The following is a 23,162-nucleotide window of genomic DNA, read 5'->3' as shown; positions in this document are numbered from 1 at the left end:
GGCGTCTTGTGTTGATAAGTGTGGGCGAAAGCCTACCATGTTGGGTGAGAAGAGTTCGTTGCGCTCTATGTGCTTAGAAACCCTATCGTTTATGACATGTTCGAAAATTTTGCCGACACACGATGTAAGTGAGATCGGTCTAAGATTCTCTGTCGTGCACTTCTTACCAGGTTTGGGTATCAGTATGACGGTGGCGTGTTTCCATTCTTGTGGATACGAGCCGTTCTTCCAATGTCTGTTAAATAGATCGGTCAGGAAGGATACCGACTTGTCCTCAAGGTTTCTGAGCATGCGGTTCGTGACGCAGTCAGCGCCCGGCGCCGAGGTGCTATTGAGTTTGTGAAGTGCAGACCTGACTTCCCATTCCGATATGTCGCCGTCCAGCTCACAGGAATCATTTCCGGCGTAGCCGCGCGGCAGCGTGGATGAGATAGTGTCAGGCGGCAGATGAATTGCGGCGAGATCATTCATGACCCAATCTTTGTTACGAAGAGTGAGAGCTCGGTGAGCGAGTCTCTCGATGGCCGATCTCTGGGCGGCGCGGGTGTCGGTGGGTTTCAGAAGGTGTTTGAGCAAGTTCCACTTGCCGCCCACCCTCATCTGCCCGTTGACTTTGTCACACGTTTCGACCCAGTGTTTCTGTTCTAACACTTTGGAGTACGAGGCAATTTCTGCATTGATCTTGGCGATGCGTTTCCTTAGTGACCTGTTGAGTTTGTTCTTTGCCCACCGTTCTTTGAGAGCCATTTTAGCCTCAAACATGTGCGCTAAGTGACTGTCCATGGTTGGGAAATCTTCTTCCGTCTCTGTCTCCTTAGTGGAGGCAGAGACATCGGAGAAGAGTGTTTCTATCCACTCGCCGTAGTCGTTGGGAGGGCTTTTGTCTCTCCTTCTGGATCTAAAGAGATCCCAATCAACTATGCGCTGAATTCTGGTGGTTTTGTATTGAGCATGCAGTGTCATTTCAATGATAATATGATCGGACCCCAGATCTTCCCCCATGTTTCGCCATGATGACTTGCCGTCATAGGCGACCAGAGAGAGGTCTGGGGTCGACGGTCTCGTTACCGAGTTGCCTATGCGCGTGGGGAAACCAGAGTCCGTGAGTAGCGTGAGATGAAAGTCCTGTATGGCTTTGCATATCGAAACCCCCTTGGGCGAGTCTCTAACGTAACCCCACGTGGAGTGAGGTGCGTTAAAGTCGCCGGCTACTACGAGCGGTATGCCGGCGTCGGTAGCCATCTTTACTGCTTTTCCGATGAGGCCGTAAAAGCGCTCGTCGTATCGCCTTGGCGAACTGTATACGTTGACGATAAGCAATCCCCTGCGCATGTTCTTACCCGGTAACAGTTCTGTATATACATATTCGGCGTTAGAGCGCTTATCTATGTCTTCGTGTTCAATGACTGTGATGCCCCTTTTGACCAGAGTAACGACTCCTCTGCCACCGTTCTTGACGCGTTCAAAAGACTCGTAACCACTAAACGTGGTGCCGGGCGTGATCGTTTCTTGAAGTAGAATTACCTGAGGTTTTGATTCGCACGGTCGAAGATATTGAGCTAATACTGTTTTTTTCTTTTTGAATCCGCAGCAGTTCCACTGCCAGACACGAAAGTCGGTGTTAGATGCCACAGCCATGATTATGATTTAGGTTCAGCACAAGGCTGAGACTTCGGAACGCTTTGAGGGCACGGTATCTGCTTTAGCGCGAGCTCCGCCACAACGGCGGGGTCTGTTATTAACTGCGATAATTCTGTCGGGAGCGGAAAATCAATAAATCGATTCTGTGCCTTGAGTATTACTATATCTTTGTTGATTTCTTGAAGCATCGAAGAAATCTGCCTCAAGGATTCTTTGATTTGGTTAAGGCTGTCTGTTACGTCAACCTCGGGAACGTCACCTACAGCTCAGCGCTTGCGACCGTTGGCGCCATTTTGGTCGCCATCCTGTCTCGATGCTGAGAACGTGGTTTTGAGCGCCGCCATTTCCTTTCTGACCTCCGCTAACTCTGAGCTGAGTTTTGCGTTCGCGTTCCTGACTTTCTGAAGCTCCCCTGACTCCTTAGAGGTGACGGTGCCCCCTGCTTACCTGGGTAGAGGGTCCAGCTGATGTTCTAGAAGGTTCTGGATTCTTTTCTTTGGAGGTCCATTTCGCAGTGGCGGGAAGCACGGGTCCGCCTCCCATGATGAAAGGCTGCAGCCAGCCGCCAGAAGACGGCCTAGACTGCCCGGCCTCGAGCGTTGGGAAATCCTGCAGGTCCACTTTGAAGGCACATTCCATTTCTCGCTCCTTTCGCCTCTGTCGAACGACAAAGGGGGTCTGGTACTTCTGTTGGCAGGCTTTATCTCCGGTAGGGTGACCCTTGCCGCAGAGTTTGCATCTAACATGGCACGAGTGCTCCTGCTTCGGGTCCTTGGCGCCACAGTTGCGGCACACGTTGACCATTGGAGTGGGGCAGACGTCCGCGCGATGACCAACTCGAGTGCACTTGCTACACACCTCAATCTGTTTCTTGAAGAGGTAGCACCGAACTATTGCCTGGCCGACTCTGATGTAGCTGGGGACTTCTTCTCCGTCGAAGAGAACGACGACGGAGCCGGTTTCTTTTTGGTGACATATGACTTCGAGAATTATTCAAGACAACATCAGTTATTTGTTTAATCTGCTGCTTCAGTAGACCAATTGATGTTTAGGGAAATAATAAAACATACAAACTAAATGTATGCGTGTTCTTGTTTTACTTCTTGCCGTAGCAAGAGAGATGTACCTTCCGTTTCGTCTGCTTGTTCCCACGTCGTGCAGTCGAATGCGCAGAGAATGAAACTGTCATTTTCAACCGTGTTCCAGCGCTGGGATCATGCTCTTTCATTCTCTTGTGCCTGCCTTAGCGCTCTTGACTGTGGCACTGACTTATACCGCTAATCAGATGTTCTCGTGCGGAGCGCGCAAAATAGTCCACTGCGCGAAACAAGACAAGCGCAACAGCTCGATCACGGGACCGTCACTTGGCAAAAACACAAGAGCAAAAAAAGAAAAGCAGGGCCGTGGCGTATTTGTCACGTGATCCTCCGGCTCCGGAGTGGCAGAACGCAGGGAAGGAATTTTGCTTGCGGAGGCTAGGCGGGGCAAGTGAAGAGAGTGTCGGTCATGTTCGCAATGATGCTTGTCTCGTGAAATTCGTGGGTTTACAGCACTCCAAGTATTTTTATCTCTGCTATTAATGAACTAATTTAAAACCTTCTTGTGGTAGAACACTCCTTAGACGGCACGTAATAACTTCCAGTGTATGACCAAAATTTGCTATGTGGCCTGATGACGGGCATCTTAAAGAGATTGAAGCGTGTATGGCACTCGGCAGCTGCTTAGCTACGAAAAATAGCTGCTCCTTGAAATTTGGCCTTTGTCATCCCTGAAATCCTTGAATAGTTCTTGTATATTGAGTAGAATGTTCTGTACAAACCCTGCTTTCGTGTTGCCCATACATGCATATGTTGACTCATATTGTTTCTTTACGATCTCAAATTAGGGAAACAAGGGGAAGTATGTCATAGTTCTTGGCGCTTATGGAAGGCTGACAAAAGTACAGGGCAGATATGTTCTCCTCTATGCTAGGTGCAGTACGCTCATTCCTTGTGATTTTCTTTCATTCTCCTATTTTAGCTGGAAGACAAATGCATCCAGTTTCCAACACTGGTCCTGAAAAAAGAAGACCATCTCTCCCTTTTCAATCAAATGGCCAGGTAGGACTGATGGGGAAAGCTTGTGCGTAGTTTGTAGAAAACTAATTTTCCAGCTTTTGTTTCCCTAATTTACAGTTATGAAGTTCCTGGTGTGAAGATCCACCAACAGCTGGCACGACAGGTCACTCTCTTTCCATTGAAAAAGTAAGAAATGATGCTTAATACTGATAGGGGGCTTTAATTAGTCTAGAAGGTTATGTCTTCTTTTATTTTAATTGTATTTGGCTCTACATAGCTCTCTTATGTGAATTTTTATTTGACATGAAATTCTTGGCTTTGCTTTCAAGTGCTCTTTGAGCAAATAAGGTAGCAATAAATTTGAGAAGGATAGAACCTTGCCGATGTGACATAATGCAAGCAAAGCGCCAAAAATACGTGGAGAGTTGTGTTGCATTCTCCCGCTGTTCATGTACTTATTTTTTATTCTATTTTATTTTATTTAAGTTTTTTTTCCCTGCTTTACTTGCAGTAAGCTATCAGTCTTTGAACCTAATGAAGATATGGCATTTTCCTAATAGTGGGAAAATTGGGCTTGTTTCAGTAGTCTGTAATTACTATGCTCAAAACTGCAAAGCCACTGGCAACGCTTGTGGGACGCCAAAACAAACAATAAGCTCCGCTTAATTAAGCCACAGTTAGGTTTCTGGCCCTACAGTTCGAAAACACGAAGAACAGATGTCCTCTTGTGTCGTCTCAGAATAGGACACACATATGGTACTCACAATTTTCTGTTGACTCGTAATGAGCCTCCAACCTGTGGCCGATGTGGTGAGAGGCTGACCGTCCTCCATGTCCTCCTGGAGTGTCGGGAAGCCAGAAGGAAACATTTTGTGCAGCATACCGCTACCATATCCCTCTTCATCCTATGATGTTTATTGGTGAAGAGCCGCTTTTTAACACCAAAGCTGTCCTCGCTTTCTTGAACGATGTTGTCCTACATGTTATAAGCCCAACAAATTCGTAGCGCATCCTCTCTCCAGAGCATGCTGCTGTGACAGTAGTTCAGTATTGACCCTTTTCGCGGCGCTCCCGTGGGCGCTGCCATGTTTGATCACGTGGTGACGCGTCCATTGCTTGCCTCAGCCGCCTCCGTTGCCTCCGCGTTTACAATACAAGTGCGTGACGCCGACGCGGCGAAGCAAACCGCTGTTTTGACACGTATAGTAGATGGTGACTGCGTGCACGGCACGAAGCTTTGGGTGACAGCTTTAGAGGCCATGTAAGTGCTCTTAGAGCTCATTACACCTTGTCCAAACGGCGTGAGCAGCGTATACGGTGCTTGTACTAAGAGCGGGGCTAGAAATGTATTCCAAGCTGTCTAATCTTTCCGCTTATGAAATAAATCGGGATCAGTGTGCTCTGCGTCCTTTATTAGGCAAACATTTTGAACCAGTGGCTTGTCATATTTCTGACTCAGTAAAGTTCCTCGGTGCGGCCACTATTTGTTTATTTTCAGCGTAATCACTCGCGGGTGTGCTCTGCTGCGATAAATTTGTTCTTGCTGTGCACAAAGCTTGGAATTTAAATGTTCGGTACTTTGCGGTAGCTCGTAGCAAAGACATATTATCGCTAGTCCCTCGCTTACTCTGTGGACCGTCACTGAAACATTCAGCTTCCAACATTCGTGTCTTGTCGGTGCAGTTGCCGTCACTAATGCTTCGGCACATTGATTCAAGTGTGCGCCTCTTCACTCACACATTGGCGATAGGGTGGGTGTAAGTTTTCGTGCGAGTAAGGGTGGATGTGTGTAGAAAGCGTGCGTGAAACTTACTATGCCAGTAAGTGGCACTACTTCATTTTGTAACGAGCAGTACTCACTCCAAAGTGCCGACGTTCCGGAGTTGAAGTCCTTTCTTTGGAGGTTGGCTATACAGTGCAGGCGGATGAATTATATTTTTTATCCTTGAGGAAATTCGTGCATTGCGAAGGGCGGCAACACAGGCAGTCATTATGTAGCAGCGGCGACACAGGTTGATTCCATTCAATATGTGACTCACTATTTTTGCAGCGAACTACCGCACACATCTTCCCTTTATCGTGACACATTTTGCAGTATGAATTGGCCGGGCACAGTGCATTAGCGCACACCCAGTTGCATTTTCAACAGCTGATCGCACAGTAGCAGGGTAGAAGCAGTAATGGTTTCGTATTCGTGCGCATTCGCTGAGGCAACGTATGGCGCGCAGCCGAAAGAGCTAACTGCTCCGCGAAAAGGGTCAATAGCACCTGCCTCCAGGCCCTTGTGGTTCAAGGGCTCTGTTTAGGCAGTAGTGCTTTTGCCAATTACTACATCTGAAATATCTTGAATAATGTATCACTCTTTTTCAATGCATTCTTCATTTTCATAGTACAAGTCATTAATCATTGCCATAACCTTATCACATGTAGATTTTATGCACTTTACAGCGACTATTTTTAGACCCCTTTACAGCCACGCCTCATCTAATGTTTTATCCAGACATCATAACTCACTATTCATGTACCACTGACAAGCCATTATCATCGCCTTGGCGCTCTTTGGCCACATCTGGCCCTTGCGCCAATAAACCACATTAATCAATTAATTACTATGCTCAAGGAAAAAGCAAAGTACAACGCATCACTGATAGCAACTGAACTCTCAGCCACTGCATGTCAGTGACATAGCAGAGGATGGATTACAGTTACCAGTTACTGCCCCACAAAAGTAATTGAGCAATTATTAAACTGTAATCATTATTTTTACATTACTTTCCTTCTAACCTTTGTTATTATTGCACTACAGTAAATAGCACTAGCTGGCCTGGTTCTTCACACGTTATCTTCACTAACAATTGCTTCTAAAAATTTTCGTCATTAATCTTCCCTTGTTTTCTTCTAAACACATTGAAAACTTGCTTCATGTGCACGCTTAGGGAAAGAGAGTTCTTGTAACATACCAACACTTAGTGGCATTGAGTAAACAATCATAATTATGCACAATGCTCGTAGACTGGGTCCTCTATGATCTGGGGTTTTACATGCGAAAACCTCGATTTGATTATGAGGGACGCCGCGGGGGGAGGGACTTCGGAATAATTTTGACCACCAGGGCATCTTTAAGGGGCCCCCAATTCACGGGACATGAACGTTTTTGCATTTCGCCTCCATCGAAATGCTGCCGCCGCGACCGAGATTTGATTGCACGACCTCGTGCTTAGCAGCGCAACACCATGGCTGCTAAGCCATCGTGACTGGTGGGCCTCAGAGAGAGGTATCGTGTAGCACCAATGAAAAGGTAAAAAAATTGTCTCTAAGTGATGACATGGCATCAGCGTTCAAGTAGCCATTGCTATCGAGCCAGAGCAGCACCAGTTCAATTCGTAGGCTAGCATCTGATTGACAGTTAAAACGACGAAGCAAATACTGAGTGCCCGGGTTTGCCCCCTCTGAACATGTACAGTGCTCACGGATTGAAACGCGACAGGCAAATTTTGGGTAGAACACTCTTTCTGTGCAATTACTCGAGAGTACCATGCCTTGTTGCTTCGAATCTGGTCACGAAAGGTGACTTGGACTCTGATCTAAGCATACGAGTCAAGATTGCGCCGATGTCACAGAAACTACCGACGGTGGAAACAAAAGCATGCGCATTGGTTAGGCCTAAATTGTCGCGTTTCAATCCGTGAGCACTGTACATCTGTGAGGCTGCTGCGTTGCGTTACTGCAGGCATTCTACTGTTGTTCCCGCCAAATTAACTGGTTACATTTACAGTAAAACCTCGATAATTCGAAGGTCGCCGGACCGCGAAAATTCTTCGAATTAAGCGGATTTTCGAATTAACCGAAATGAATAATAAAAAAAGAAAACAAGCAAGAACTTGTCGCAAAAAGAAATCACCTTTATTTCCCATGTCCGAGAAAAATTACTCAATATAATCACCGATGCGGGATTACTTGGTGCGCTGGTTCGCCGCCCCTAGTGCCATGCTCTCCAGCTGGCTCAAAAAACGTAGCATACAAATATCACCCGCACTGCACTCAACAAAGTTGCGGACGATGTTCACGGAATCGATAACTGCCGCGAAAGCGGGGCGTGGTGGTGCTTGACTCCAAAAATTTTGACTTGCTGGATATTCCGGACTTCAAAAATGCAGCCGTCAGGGTTCCCATTGAGTTCATGCATTTTCGCACCCAATGTTTCGGACTAATTGAGACCCCAAAGTTCGATTTTGCGGACTAAATCGCTCTTTCCGAGCCGCGCTACCCAATCTTGGAGGCCGCCATGTTGGATTTTGCACTGGCTTGGATTCCAGTGGCTCGCTTTATAGCCTCCAAGATTGGAACGCGCGCTATCAATAGAGAGCTCGCGCAATCCTCCAGCCTCGAAGGCCATGCCAGCTCTTCCTTGGCTGACAAAACGCTCCAGAGTACTGCTCTTTTTATTTTTTCTTAGTATATGCGCTCAGCACTATCGTTGTAACCATTTATTGTGGGATGTTTTTTTTATTGCGACAGCAATTATATGGACACTTCAAGCGGATTTTCGCCGTCGGCGTCGCCGCCCTGAGGTTCCAAACAAAGTCCAGGGGCAATAAAATCATCGCCGCGTGCCCGCCGTATGTGCGAGTGACAGCGCGCGGAGGACGCGCGCTTTCATGGAGAGCGAACGCACGGTGGAGCGTAAACGCGACTTCCTCCCTCGAGAGAGAGGGGGGGGGGGGGGGGGGCAAGTGACTTCTACTGTTCTAACTGCGTACTTAGCGCCGGAGCGGTTTCTCGCACGTACTGTATCTTGAAAGCGATCTCCAGACAGCTCTGACCTTTTGTATGCGCTGTGCTCTCGCCGCTCAGTTTCCGTTCACGCGATAGACCGCACGAACCTTCGCTCGCTGCGGCGGCCGCGCTCATTCGTGCGCGCTGACACCACGCTTGTTAATTCAGTGAGGTTTTTTTTTTTTTTTTCTCAAGTTTCGGTTGCTATTTTGAACGTGGCGTGTACACTGAGCAGGTGTCTCGGAGACCCATGTTTCAGTGATCGGCGCTACCTCCTGTACCTTCGCGAGAGCTAAGCGGCGCGAAGCTCGTTTCTTGGATCTCCATGGCGAACTCCGTTGGCGGAGATCGCCAACGCGGTGACGTTCGTGTCGACTGTACACGGAGACCGTCATTGCTGCGCAAATCCAAGCAAGTCGATCCCCTCCAAGCGTAGTATGAGGCAGGGCATTATTAGATTTTTTTTAAGCCGCACTAATAACTTTTTTTTTCGGCCGAACGAGTCTTCCGGACTATTTTTCAGTCCCCACGAGCTTGGAAAATCGGTTGGCGACTGTACGGAGCGCCCTAACCTAACCGCCGCACGTTGCTACTAGCCGGAAACTTCTAATTATCCGAATAGAGCCGCGCGGGCCATTCAAATTATCCGGTAGAATTTGCATTGAGAATGACGGGACCGCTTCAATTCTTCGAATTAACCGAAATTTCGAATTAACCGAGTTCGATTATCGAGGTTTTACTGTAATTGGTTACTGAAAAAAATCAATTGAATAAAGTGAGCATTACCGTGTCTAAAAGTTATGAATGACAAAAGTACTGAGCATTGTAGTATTCGTTACGTACAAGTTTAATCAGCAGTCAGACCTGCCGCATTGGCCCAGGAGTTTCAGCTGCTGAGCGAGCTATAATTGATCAGCAACCAAGCAGTCCACTTATGTACGTTTGGCAACGCGGTTCTCTTTTCTTTCTCCACCAGCCAGCTTTCAGCACCACACTTTAGCTTCACAATTGATTTCTAAATGAGTCGAGCACCAGGCTCTTTAGTTGTTGCTTCCTTTTGTTGCATTTAAGCTTTAGATGCACTGATGGTATTTCAAAACTATAACATGGTTGACATGAATCTTTTGTTCTGGTGTAATGCTTTGTAGTTTCATCTAATCAAAACTGTGTGCGGCCATAGATGGGCAACTTTAGGAGTTAGGCAGCTGCTAGAAATGTTGCAAGGTGAGCAACCTTGACTTCGAACTCATGCATGAGTTTTTAGGTCGAGTGAGGCTGAATGGCTTGCCAAGGTCGAGTGGTGAGGTAGTTTATCCACTGCTGCTCAGGTCTGCACTGCGTACATCATGTATAGTACAAAAGCAGTGGAAGCCTGCTGAATGACTGTTTTCATTAGGCGTTATATTTAATCTGCTGTACAACAGCTTTCAGCCACCTGTATCAGCAGCATCAGATGTTAATGCATGGAAAACATGCAATTTCATATGTAACGTACAACACTGTGGAAGCTACACAAGAAGTTTTGTCATCGAATAGTGTCACTGCATGCATTTTGTGGTCGAGTGCCTTATACATCCAACTTGCACTACATGGCATGTTTGCAGCACCTTGCCTTTACTTTTTAAAGGCCAACTACAATGAAATTTTACTTTGGCTGAATTGGTTGTAAATGTCCTCTCTAGCAATAAAATTCATCACTCGAATTATCTATTTCCAAGGCTAAAGTTATTTTTCTTTAAAAAAATGTTTGGCAGCAGCTTGTCACACCATGCGCAGAAAGTTTCGTGAATAAATAGGTTGACAGTTTATACACTTTTATCAGCGCACAAGAAATAACAAGGGGTTTATTTACTGTTTGTTAGCCTACTGAAATGTTTTGATCTAAAAGTAAATGGGATGGTTCTAAAAGGCAAGCATTAATTGCTATATCATAATGGTACTGCATCCAGTTATGGGTTGTCATTATATTATGTTTGTACTATTCAAACCTTTGTAGCACCATTTTTGGTGTGGAATAGGTAAAAAATGAAAATTTCAGCAGTTTAGAATAAAGATAGCATGAGACCTGCCATGTCCCAAGAGCTATAAATAGGAGCAACAAATAACTGTCAGAAAAGACAAGGTTTTCTTTCGGCAAACTCCTAATGACTGTACAAAGTAAAAAATGAACACAAAACCAAGGTTTATAAACGATCTGACCTAGTGAAGCTATCACTTATTCTATCAAGGATGATGTCAAATTTTGATGAAACTTCTGTGAGATGGAGCTGTGAGAAATACTCTTTCTTAACCCTTTCAGACGCTAGTGAATTCTGTTGACAGAAAACTAACTTTCACCGCATTTATTGCATATTCAGAATCTTAAAAACCATATAGCTGCAGAATAGATTAGGAATTTTCAATTCTTTAGTGAGCTTTATCAAGTTTACAGAACATGGACTCCATGCAAAAACTCACTACAGGAACATTGCATAAGAGAACATCAACTATTTCATGTTAACCAGACTTGAAAAGCACCCATCCAGGCAACTTGAAAATTATGCCTGATGCAACACACTATGAAAAACAATAGAATTAGTGCACATACTGCATACGACTTACTCGCACCGAGAAAATGCACACAACTGTCTGCCTTCCCGCTTGTTTTACTAAAACATTTTGAACCCATTATTCAAACCTAGTGATTTTGGCATCACTCTGTTGAGCCCGACATAGCAGGATCAAATCCCGACCACGGCGTCTGCATTTCAATGGGGGTGGAATGCAAAAATGATCATTTACCGTGCATTGGGTGCACGTTAAAGAACCCCAGGTGGTCCACAATAATCAAGTGCTCATGCACCGATTTTTACATAAAACCCCAGAATTATATATATATTGTAAAGACGAAGTGAACTTGGCCGCGAGCGCTCGCAAGGCGGGCGTTGGAAGAGAAAGAGGACAAGGAGAATATAGAACAGCCGGCCCAAGAATGCGTGCTGTCTCTATGTTTTTCTTCATTACAATGACGCAGTCGACAATGAACCTGCCTTGAGGTGTTCCAGCCTTCAGTGTTCCTCGCACGGTGCTTCGGCGTGCCGGGTCCCTCCTTCCCAGGAACGCCGTTCACGCTTCCCCCGGTATGGAGCCCGCCACCCTACCGTCGCAGGCACCCACTGCACCGTCCGGGGACGGCGTCCAAGCCTGTTCGGCGGCTCTCGGACAGGGATGTACCTCGCCCACGCCATCGCCGAGCTGACACAACAGCTCCAGGGTATGATGACCGTGTTCGCGTCCATCGGTGGTTGCATCCTGCCTTTAGAACGCCGTCCACGCTTCCCTGCTGCCGGCGTTCGTGCAAATACCAACGTTTTGCGGCTTTCCAGACGACGTCACCCTTTGGCTCCGCAACATCAATGCCTTGGGTGATCGTCATGCCTGGCCCGACCACACAAGATGGCTGGTTGCAGCACAACGACTATGCGGTGCCGCCAAGGCATGGGGAAGCTATGAAGGCATCAAGCAGCTTTCCTGGTCTGCATGGAGCACAGCTCTGATAGCTGCTTTCGGCCCGCTTCCCTATGTCTGCGGTGAGTCCGATCAGCACAGTTCTGCGCACGGCGCTCCGGAGAGCTACCGCTTCGGTCCTGCGGCAGGTGTGTCGAGCAACACCTCAACAGGGAGAGCCGCAGGCTGCCCCATCGTAGGTGCCGGCTCACCGGCTGTCGTCGTCGGCTCTACCGAAGACAGTGGGACAGCGCTTCGGGCCCTCAGTCTTGGACCTGCCTTGCCTGGGCACGCCGTCCACGCTTCCCTTGGCGAAAATATCATGCCCGACACTTCTTCAACTCTTCAGCCACCAAGGTATGCCGTTGATGTTTCCTTTGCGGTAGAACAGGCTGCCGCGACAACCACAACGACCCCACTGTCCGTGGACACCGGCCCTGGTTCCTCAGGCCGATGGACAGGTAGCCTAGCGGAGATGATACGCTGCGACTTCCAGCAGCCGGATTTCATACAAATACCGACATTCCGCGGCTTTGAAGATGACGTCATGCTTGGCCAGACCACAAAAGATGGCAGGTTGCGGCAAACCGTCTTTGCAGTGCCGCCAAGGCTTGAGACAAGTACGACGGCATCAAGCAGGGGTCCTGGCTTGAGTGGAGTGCAGCTCTTATAGCTGCTTTCCGCCCGCTCCCTTATGCCTGCGCTGCCCCTACATCCCCGAGCATCAGCTGCAGCTCATCGTCGTCGAAGATCGCGGCCGAGAACCAACGGTTCAGCAACAGCGGCAGCGAGTCGATCCCTCAGCCGCCCCCGCATCAATCACAGACCTCCAGTTCGAGCATCTCCACGTCGGCGTCCTCCGCTTTCTATAGTGTACTTGGCAGCATGGCCTCCAAGACAGCAGATGAAGCTGCATCCGCAGCGGCGGCGGAAGCAGACGCATGCGGCGACAATGCGGGCAATCAGCAGTACCGTGACCCTTGGGACACGGACCGAGCCGCCATGGCTCTATGGCTGCTGTGGGCCGAGGATAATCGCAAAAGCCCCACTCCGGCACATGCCACCCCTGCCGCAAAGGGGGCGCCATCCACCAACGAGGTGGCCCGCCAGCCCGTCTACGAGGCAGCGTTGGACTTACGTCTCAAGCAGCGAGAACCCGACCAGGGCCTGGACCAAATGGCGCAGAGCCCTGTCCCACTTATCCCTGTGCTGCAGCAGCAGCCACTTGCAGGCCCCCTCCACCCGGTACCGTGCTCGTGCTCATCTTCGGAAGTTTCACTTGTACCGGGTCTCAGGGGAGGCATCACGGGGCAGCCTTCACTGCGGGATGCCTGTTGCCCGGAACCACCATCGCACCAGGGGAGCAGTGGCAGCATTTCGGTGTCTTCCAGTGTTCTCAGCTGCAACCAACCCCAACACCTTGTGGTTCCAGCAGTAGTGGCGGTGGGAATTCTTCAGGCCCGATTCCTGCTATCAGAAATCCTGATTTGGCGTTCAGGCAAGTGTCGGCGTCCATTGACCAGAGCCATCCATTACCATGGTCGCCTATTTCCGAGAACGCCCCTGCTGCACCTTTCAGCGCTGTCGCTGTTAAGCGTAGCATCCATGCAGGTGTCAAGGTGCTCCCTTCAGGGTCAGTCCGGCGCCCAGTGCACAGTAGCCACCGCAACGAAGCACTGCCCCAGAATGGCTTCCATCATGCCTCAGGGCATCACCATCCATGGACAGCCTCCACAACGCTGACAATGCTTAGCGACAACGGAAAATTGACAACGTTGAGCGGCGAGGCAATCGTCAGCGAGACCTGCAACCAGCGCGCAACAGTCGGTGCCGCTCGCCAGAGAAGCTGGTTGCACGCTGGACGGCTCACCATCGACGACCTCACACCCTTGACAAGTTTCTTTGTTGCAAGCACGCTGCAAACTCAGTTGCAGCGTGGCCAAGTGTAAAGACGAAGTGAACTTGGCCGCGAGCACTCGCAAGGCGGGCGCTGGAAGAGAAAGAGGACAAGGAGAATATAGAACAGCCGGCCCAAGAACGGGTGCTGTCTCTGTGTTTTTTCTCATTACAATATGTGTATATATATATATATATATATATATATATTGGTCCTAAATGGGCCTTCTGCTGCGACTTGTGTTTTGAGTGTCATAGATATACACTTGATCCAGATATCTTGAATTATTGTCTGAAAGAAGGAATGCATGCCTTTCACTGCCTCCAAGGAGCTCGAATCACCCCAGGCACGCCCGAAATAGCCCTGAAGGTCTGCCAGTGGCGTATCGGTGCTCGTACTGTGACAGATGACGGCAGGTGCACACGTGTATAATTAATACATACTGTGACCTATGACAGTGGCCTCCTATTCTTGGTATGCTTGACCGCCTATTAACGCTGTATCGCAGCCAACCTGACTTTTGGGAACTGGCATAACGCAATGCTTGACGTTTTCTATGCTTTCTGCACTTCCCCCGTAGGGACGTCTGCGTCAGCAGGCGTTTGATGTGTTGCAACACCACGTACTCGAGCACACGAGGGTTGGACCCTCCCGCGTGTAGCCATATGTGGCTGAGCCGTGACTGGGGAAAGGGGCATCCTGGGCGTTGAGACGATGCTGGGTGTTTGGATCTTTAAGGCCCCCCAGCAGACGCAGCACACCTCTTCAGCCTCTGCTTCACATAGACGGCACCCCTGGACTGACCCACCCGGGGGAAATCGGTAGTTGCCTTTTCCTGTCTCTCACTCCAATCTTCGTCTTTTTCTCCCGCCTTTTCATCTTTCCTGTCTTCTTTGAATTTCCTGCCGGCAAGGGTTAACCTGGCGTAATATATACAGTCTCGGGTATAAATATATTAGGTTATAGCGGTGATGCATGGCTGGTGTCTGCAGGTATTCTTCCAACCTAGTAGCCTCCCCTTGTTGGGCTCGGTGGTGGGTGGCCACCATCGCCACTGAACTACTCAAAGCTTACATGGCAAACGCTTTCCCCGCCCTCAAAGATCGCACCCTAAAAAGGGGGTGCACCAAAGCACCTTTCCAGTTCTTTTTGAAAGAAAACCAAGGAGCCTACCCAAAGTACCATGTCCTTCACAGTGAAGGCAACACAACCGTAAGAAAACTGTCATCATTTCTACTGTCTAAATGCCTAGTAAACATCATTGGACCTAACTACAAAGCATTAAAGATGACTAGCGGAGACCTCCTCCTCGAACTGACCAAGAAAAAACAAGTCAAGAAACTCACTGAACCTAGCAGTATCGGTGACATGAACGTGACAATCTCTCCACATCACTCGCTGAACACAAGCAGGGGAGTAATATCAGAAGATTTCCTTAACCTTAGTGACGAAGAGCTCCTTGAAGGATTCCAAGATCAAAACGTAATTAAGGTACAAAGAATAACACTCCGACGAAACGACCATGAAATCCCCACAAAACATGGATACTCGCGTTTGGAACCAGTAATGTACCTAGTTCACTCAAGGCATGATACTTGAAAATCAGCATCCGACCATACATACCAAACCCGAGGCAGTGCTTCAAGTGCCAGAGGTTCGGACATGCATCACAATCATGCAGAGGCAAAGAAACATGCGCGAAGTGTAGTGCCAACGACCATCCCTCTGACAACTGCAATGCTCCAGCACAATGTGCCAATTGCAAGGGAGACCATCCAGCTTACTCACAGAGCTGCCCTTGCTGGAAAAAAGAAATAATTGCAATCACCGTAAAAGAAAAATGTTTCATTCTATGAAGCGAGGAAAAGGTTGGGGCACTTACCTCAACTTAGCTATGGCAGTGCGGCGCGGCAGGGGGCAGCGCCACACCGGTTTCAGAAGTCTACAGAGTCCACGCACAGTGTTCCCGTAGTGACTCCATCTGCCCCCTCGGTGGCTGCAGCCAGTGCTGCTCCATCATCATCGAAGATGGGTCGGCAGACTGCAGTGTCGCAGGGCCCAAAGCTCAACAGAACTCCAAGGCCCGAGACGTGCATTTCGGCGCCTGGCTCTCGATCGTCCAGCGCCTTGGAGAAGGCGATGGAGGGCGACCTGAAAACCCCGACGTCATCGACGCTAAAAGATCCGCACTCCCTGGAGCACAGCAAACAGGACAAACTTATTTGTCCTTAACTGCGCCGAAAAAGGAACAGGTAACCTGAACGGTTACCGCCCTCAAGAGTAATCAATTTTTCTAATGCTTGTCACCTACAAATTCTAAGCTCACACGCATAAGTAAATATTTTCAGTGCCTATAAAATGGCTTTCATCATTCATTGGAATTGCAGAGGCCTGATCCACAATCTAGGTGACATCAAAGACATAATAAATAAGCTATCACCAGTAGCATTCTGCCTTCAAGAAACAAACTTTTTCTCAAAGGTTTCACTGTCGTGCGTAAGGACCGCAAACACTCCAGCCGTCTATCTAGAGGAGTCGCTATTGTGCAAGGCAGCATCCCTACACGCAATGTTTTCCTAAATACCCTGTACGAGGCTGTAGCCATCACCGTTTTATCCTATAAAACTGTCACAATTTGCTCCCTGTACATTCCACCACATACCGATTTCACAACCTGAGACCTGGAAAATTTAACAGACCAGTTGCCTGAGCCTTTTGTTTTAGTAGGAGGTTTTAATGTGCACTGCACCCTTTGGAGCAGCGAGAAAACTGACCAAAGAAGGCATCTTATCGAAGACTTCATTTTAACAAATAACATTTGTCTTTTGAACTAGGGTGCGCCAACGTATTTCTCACCGAACTCCCGTAATTTTAGTTGCCTTGATTTAGCCTTCTGCTCACCGTCTCTTTTTACTGATTTTAAATGGGAAGTACTAGGCACCTGATGTGGCAGTTATCATTTACCAGCCATAATCGAACTCTCACCAACTCTGCCCATTATACTTCATAAACCGCGCCGTTGGAAATGAGAACTGGCAGACTGGTCTGTTTTCACAGAAAGTGCCAGGCTGGAGGAGCTTATTACGACAGACCTAAGCATTGATAAAATTAATGAAAAATTTATTGAGTGTATAATTGCTGCAGCTGAAAAGGCTATTCCTCAATCTTCTCGCATTGTTAGAAAAAAGCTGAATCCTTGGTGGACACATGAATGCACAGAAGCGAAATAAGGCCTGGGTAATCTTGCGTAGATATCCAACGCATAGCAACTTCCTCAATTTCAAACAAGACAAAGTGAAAGCTCGATATATTCGGAGACAAGCTGAAAAATTGTCCTGGCAGAAATACATATCTACAATTAATAGCAGCATTACATCCAAAAGTATGTGGGAACAGGCCAGGAAGTTTAGAGGGGACTACTCATCATATACGATACCCTTACTTACACCTTCAGGCACTCAAACAACACAAGAGCAAGCAAATATACTTGGGGAGCACTTCTCTAATGTCTCTAGCTCGGTGAATTATTCCAACAGGTTCTTAAAATACAAACTGTCAGCAGAAAAGGAGAAATTGCCAACTGTTTGTGCGTCAAAGGAAGAATACAACGTTCCATTCACCTTACAAGAACTTAACAGGGTACTCTGTGCTGGCAAAAAAAAAACGCAGTAGGTCCTGACTGCATCTATTATTCCATGCTTGCACACCTGTCCAAAGCTTCGATAGATGCTCTCCTAAAAATTTTTAATAAGGTATTTGCATGTGGGATTATGCCTAAAGATTGGAAAAATGCAGTAGTTGCACCTTTTTTAAAAGCAGGTAAATCCCACTCATCCGCAAGCAGCTTCCGACACATTGCCTTGACAAGCTGTTTAAGTAAATCGTACGAAAGTGTCGTAAATGCGAGATGGACATTCATTCTTGAAACGCAGAACCTAATTGATTTTCATCAATGTGGGTATAAAAAAGGCTGTTCAACGACTGACCATCTCGTCCGACTTGAACATGAAATATGTGAAGTGTTCTTACACAAACAGTACTGCCTGACAGTTTTCTTCGATCTAGAAAAAGCGTATGACACCACATGGAGATGTGGAATCTTACGTGACCTCGCTGCTTTAGGCATCCGTTGCAAAATGTTAAACTGTCTCGCTGATTTCATGTCCAACAGAACATTCTAAGTCCACCTAGGCACTGTGCTTTCGCGCATACTTATTTAGGAAAACGGCGTGCCACAATGTTGCATACTTAGCACAACACTCTTTTTAGTAAAAATGAACTCCATTAACAAAGTCATTCCCCCCTCTGTTATGCACTCTATATACTTCGACGATCTACAAATAGCATGCCGCGCCTCAAATCTACCAATGTGTGAAAGGCAGCTACAGATCACAATAAATAATCTAATACAATGCGCTGACACAAATAGCTTCCGCTTCTCTATTAAAAAAAACTATTACAGTGCTATTCTCGCAAAAGCGAGGATTGCACCTAGACCAGGTTCCAAAATTGAATGACATGGCGCTGCCTGTAAAACAAGAATATAAATTCTTGGGAGTAATCTTTGATAAAAAACTAAACTTCCTCACTCATATAAAAACAACAAAAGTTAAGGCAAATAAAGCGTTAAATATTCTAAAAGTGTTGTCCCGAAACACTGGGGTTCCGACCGAACGTGCCTTTTACGTATTTACCGGTCTGTTGTGTGTAGCCTTCTGGATTGAGTTTATGGCTCAGCTTCGACGACTGGATCCAGTACATAACCTTGGACTGCGACTGGCAAGTGGTGCATACAGAACATCACCTGTCCAAAGTTTATACGTTGACTGCAATGAGCCCCCATTACAGCAGCGCAGAGCGTTACTCACATTTTCCTACATATTCAGAATGCGGTCATCACCACAACACATATGCTACAACATCGTCACACACTGCAATTCACGGTTACACTATACAAATAAACCGAACATGATTAGGCCGCTTATCCTGCGATATGAAGAATATTGTCAGGATTATGACGTTCCTCATGATGTCCTCCAGGTTGCGAAAAAGGCACAATTGCCCCCGTGGCACAACTTCACGTAGTTATGTGACTGGACATTAGCACACCTAAAGAAAAGCGACACTCCGCATGAACACTTTATGCAAGAATTCCGCACTCTTCAAGATAAATATCAAGGTTACCGTACATGGAATTTTACACTGATGGCTCCAAAACAAAAGAACACGGTGTGGGGACCGTAACAAAAAATTGGGAAGCAAGTATTCGATTACCAAAACATGCCTCTGTTTTACTGCTGAAGTTTATGCTATATGGACTGTAGTTATAAAGATTATCACTGACAAACACAAAAATGCAGTCATCTACACAGATTCCTTAAGTACACTAAAGGCTCTTCATCGGAAATTCGAGTGTGAACCCCTGCTAGAGGATATTTTAAACATGGTGGCTCTTAACAAATACGGGAGATTAATTCATTTCTGCTGGGTTCCAAGCCACGTTGAGATACCGGGTAATGAAGCAGCTGATAGATGTGCATCAACAGCAGCGTACAAAGGCATAACAAACACAGCACTCCCATATAAAGATAGTATCAGTGTGATTAGGAAGGCCTTGACATGCAAATGGCAACACGAATGGGACCACTGTGCAAACAACAAACTAGTACATCTTACTAAACCCATACTTGGTGAGTGGAAGTCATGTAACCACCATGAATGTTTCATATAAGTAGTTTTATGTCGGCTACAGATTGGGCACAAACACAATTTTTTACTTAGAAAAGAAGACCCACCAACATGCGAAAAGTGCCAGGAACCGCTAACAGTTGTGCACATTTTACTGACTTATACACACATTGAAACACACAGACGAAAACTTTTGTGGAACTCATACAAGTCGCACATACCTTTGCATCCTGCTTTAGTTTTAGGAGATGATCCACTAGTAACATTATCTGACGTGCTTAAATTTTTAGACGATATCGGTTTTTTACACAGGCTATAAATCAAGACAGCTTTTGCTGTTCTTAAATTTTAGTTTATAACACCCTGTGTTTGGCGCTGCATAGCCTAGTCGCTTTTGCGCCACTAAACCCCATTTAACAACAACAGCTATCTGCACTTCAAAGCTATCAGTGAGGATGACAAAGGTGAAGTCGACGACATAGCTGACAGCTGTGAATCCTGTCAATGAAAAGCATGACACTGAACAGCAGGAAGCTTGGTAGCAAACATCAAAGCAGCTAGACCTGGCGTTTCCACGATGTTGGTGACAGCTGATAGTTGACAAGCATGCAAGACCGCCAGTTTGAGGCCGCAAGATAATCAAAACCGCGGCAGTGATGTCTTCGTTAATGTGGTTTCGGACCTGTGGTCATGGCTGAAAATTGTAAAATCGGATGGCAAAGGGTTTCAGCATCCACAAGAACATCCCAATTATCGGGTATGTACAAAAAATCAGTCGAATGTATCGAATGCTGTGCCGTGGTCCTGCAAGTACCCTTCTCTTATTGGTGTCGCATTCCGTTCTCACACCGCCCAAAGTATTCAATGCCAACAAAACAGCACTATTTTGACAGATGCTGTCAAACAAGACATTGAATCTGAAGGACAGTACATGTGCCTCAGAGGTGAAATGAGAAAATGGGTGTCACTGTAAGTGGCTGTTCGTTATCGGCAAAAATTGCGACGCTGTTTCAAGAACACAAAAGGCCTCCCAATCCGATATGTGTTACACGAAAAAGTGTGGAGGACACACTATATTTTCACTGAGTGGCTCCAAGTATGGGAGGCCAAACCGGAGATGTCTGCATTGCTGAGTTTGTGTTCTTCTGGACCAGAGGTTTCTGTGAATGGTGTTTTTGGGTTTCTCAAGTGGCCACAACGAATACAACCCCAACTCTCATTTGGATGTATTTCTACATTACAGACTTTGCACTTTGGTTTAACAGAACCACTGCACGCCACATCCACACTTTTGGCAGTCTTTGCGGAAAATTCATTGTGGCAGCAGCGCGCAAGACTTAGTTGTGCAATTCGCAGGTCTGTGTTGAACTAGTTCATTTGTGCTCGCAGGGTTATATTTGAGTGGGAATGGACTCTGATGTTCTGCAAGCTGAAAGCCACTTTCGAATTAAGTGCGCATTCACACCAGCAACTCGTGCTAGCAGAGGTCACAAGACCAAGTTGGTCGCAAGACCTGCAGAGCAACAAGTCGCAAAGTAATCGGTTGCGAATGGTCTCTTTTGTCAGTGGTCACTCGCTCACTGCTTGATTTTTCAGTCATGTGACTAGAGCTCTAAAGCAGGTGAACCAATCAGCGGCACAGGAGCAGGACATCTGTATGCACTTATACTTATTGTACGTGGCGATGGCTGTGCAAGCATACATGAACGGTACCAATTGTGAGATGTTTCAGTGTTGCGACAGGCAGGTTGCACTAGCCGGTGTTAGCATCAGTTTGCCGAGAGTTGCTCCTTGATCACCAGTCATGGTCAGTCGGGTGACTTCTGTCAATCGCCGGTCTGACTGCACCCTAGCAGCGTCCGTCTGGATTGACTCGTTGCTGACGCATGATAATTGGTTGCAAATGGTTCGTTGTAACGGCCACACGAAACATGTACACACGCACTTCACAGTACAAGTGCGCTCATGGCGGCATAACACATATTCATACGAACTGGTTTGCTTCCGTGCTGGGTCCATTTATACCTTAAGCTGAATATAAATGTGATCTCTGGAAACTGGCGGACATGTGCGGTGTTTTCAGATAAGCTCCACATTGGCATATCTGTTTCGTGATCCCCTTCAGTATGTCTGGGATCGACTGTATTTGTGAGATTACACTCTACAGTGCGAAGTAGGTGCTGGCAAGAGCCAGACTATGGGATAATGTTAGCTGTGCATCAACATCATGCCCTAGGCAACCTGATGTTTGTTACCACATTGGGTGCATCGAGGTCATTGGATTTCCACATTGTTACCACAGACAGCATGGCATTACCAGTCCCCTTGTTTAACACACTTCTGATCAGGCACCTTGTTTCGAGCCCTTTTACACTTCGAATGTGTGAGTCTTCCAAACACTGGGTTCTTCCGTGAGCATGGTTCTTCTCGTGAACTAGTTTTAATTTATTTCAAATTTTACCGTCTAGATAGTTAGCCCATGCATTCATGGAAATGATTCTCAGTTTAATTACACAGTGCCTGCAGTGTGCAACAGTTTGCAGTACCAACAGTGACATTGCTGCCTATGATGGACAGCACAGCTCAGGATTTTGTGCACACTGTGCTGCTGTCAGCTTGGACTTAGTTTGACTTCACCGCCTTATTAAAATAATTGTTATGAAAATGCCATTGTTCGTGATCAGTGGATGCATAACTGCTCTGTAAAACCTTTTACCGAGAAAAGGCCAAATATGATAATACTACAGTGGCTGTCGTTCAAGTTTACTGGCATATTCATAGCTGCAGATAAATGGTTTGCTTGATCATAGCTGCTTCTAAGCATGTCTTTTTAAGCCTGTGCCAATATCATAATGAACTGATGAAATATAGTAATATCACTCCCTATAAGATAAAGCGTGTACAGTTGGAATTTTTGCAAAGCTGAATAATTCACTTCAAGAATCTGTGCTTCCAGTCCGATGTATTCAGTGCACTTCTGGTGTGAAACCATGTAATGATTCTATTCAATTTTTTTCTCTTTTCGAGCTTTGTCGGCAGTCTGAATAATTTTCTGCTTTTAGATAGAAAGTGCTTTCTGTCTAAAGCACTTTAGTTTGTGTGGTGCATGCGTTTTTCCTTACATTATCACCAGCAGCATCCAGTCATGCGCAGTGCAGGATGAAACTGAGGGGCTAGAAATCCGCCTTTATACCATCCCTGATGAACTTAGTCCCTTTGTGTTTTTCCTAAATTAGTATACCAAACTTGTGGAAATGATCTTGCCTGCTTAATTAACCCTTTCAGTGTCACAGTTGTGCCAGTACGTTCCACGTTTCTGTCCTGCCATGTCACTGAAGAAAGCATAAGTTCTCTACTCTCTCCACTCGGGTATGTCCAGTAACACGAAGTTGGGGAGCTTTGAGGCAGTTCTGCCACCTATTGCATATTGATAGAGGCATATTTTCTCCTCTCTGTGGGTTTTCTCAGTGTGGGTTTTTGTTAGCGGCTGTGAAAGGCGTCCCATCGTGGGCATGGTTGTGGTACGCAAAGCGCGTGCGTCTACAGATGGGAGGGATAACTCCCCGACTTTGTACACTACTACCGCAGTGATTCTGCATTAAAATATTCATGCCATA

The 23,162-nt window shown here is 46.7% G+C and overlaps 1 protein-coding gene across 1 annotated transcript in view; it reads left to right on the top strand.

Annotated features, from left to right (window-relative positions):
* Window positions 1-23,162, top strand: part of LOC119445540 (uncharacterized) — a 130,391-nt gene that overhangs the window by 91,227 nt on the left and 16,002 nt on the right. Inside the window, exons 12-13 of the mRNA XM_049664628.1 lie at window positions 3,661-3,740; window positions 3,816-3,884. Of these exons, the coding sequence (XP_049520585.1) occupies window positions 3,661-3,740; window positions 3,816-3,884 (149 nt within the window). The remainder of the gene's footprint in view (window positions 1-3,660; window positions 3,741-3,815; window positions 3,885-23,162) is intronic.

Source organism: Dermacentor silvarum, chromosome 3, assembly GCF_013339745.2.
Source record: "Dermacentor silvarum isolate Dsil-2018 chromosome 3, BIME_Dsil_1.4, whole genome shotgun sequence".
Taxonomy (NCBI): domain Eukaryota; kingdom Metazoa; phylum Arthropoda; class Arachnida; order Ixodida; family Ixodidae; genus Dermacentor; species Dermacentor silvarum.
The sequence above is the reverse complement of the archived record's forward strand: the minus strand, read 5'-3'. Positions and strand labels throughout refer to the sequence as shown.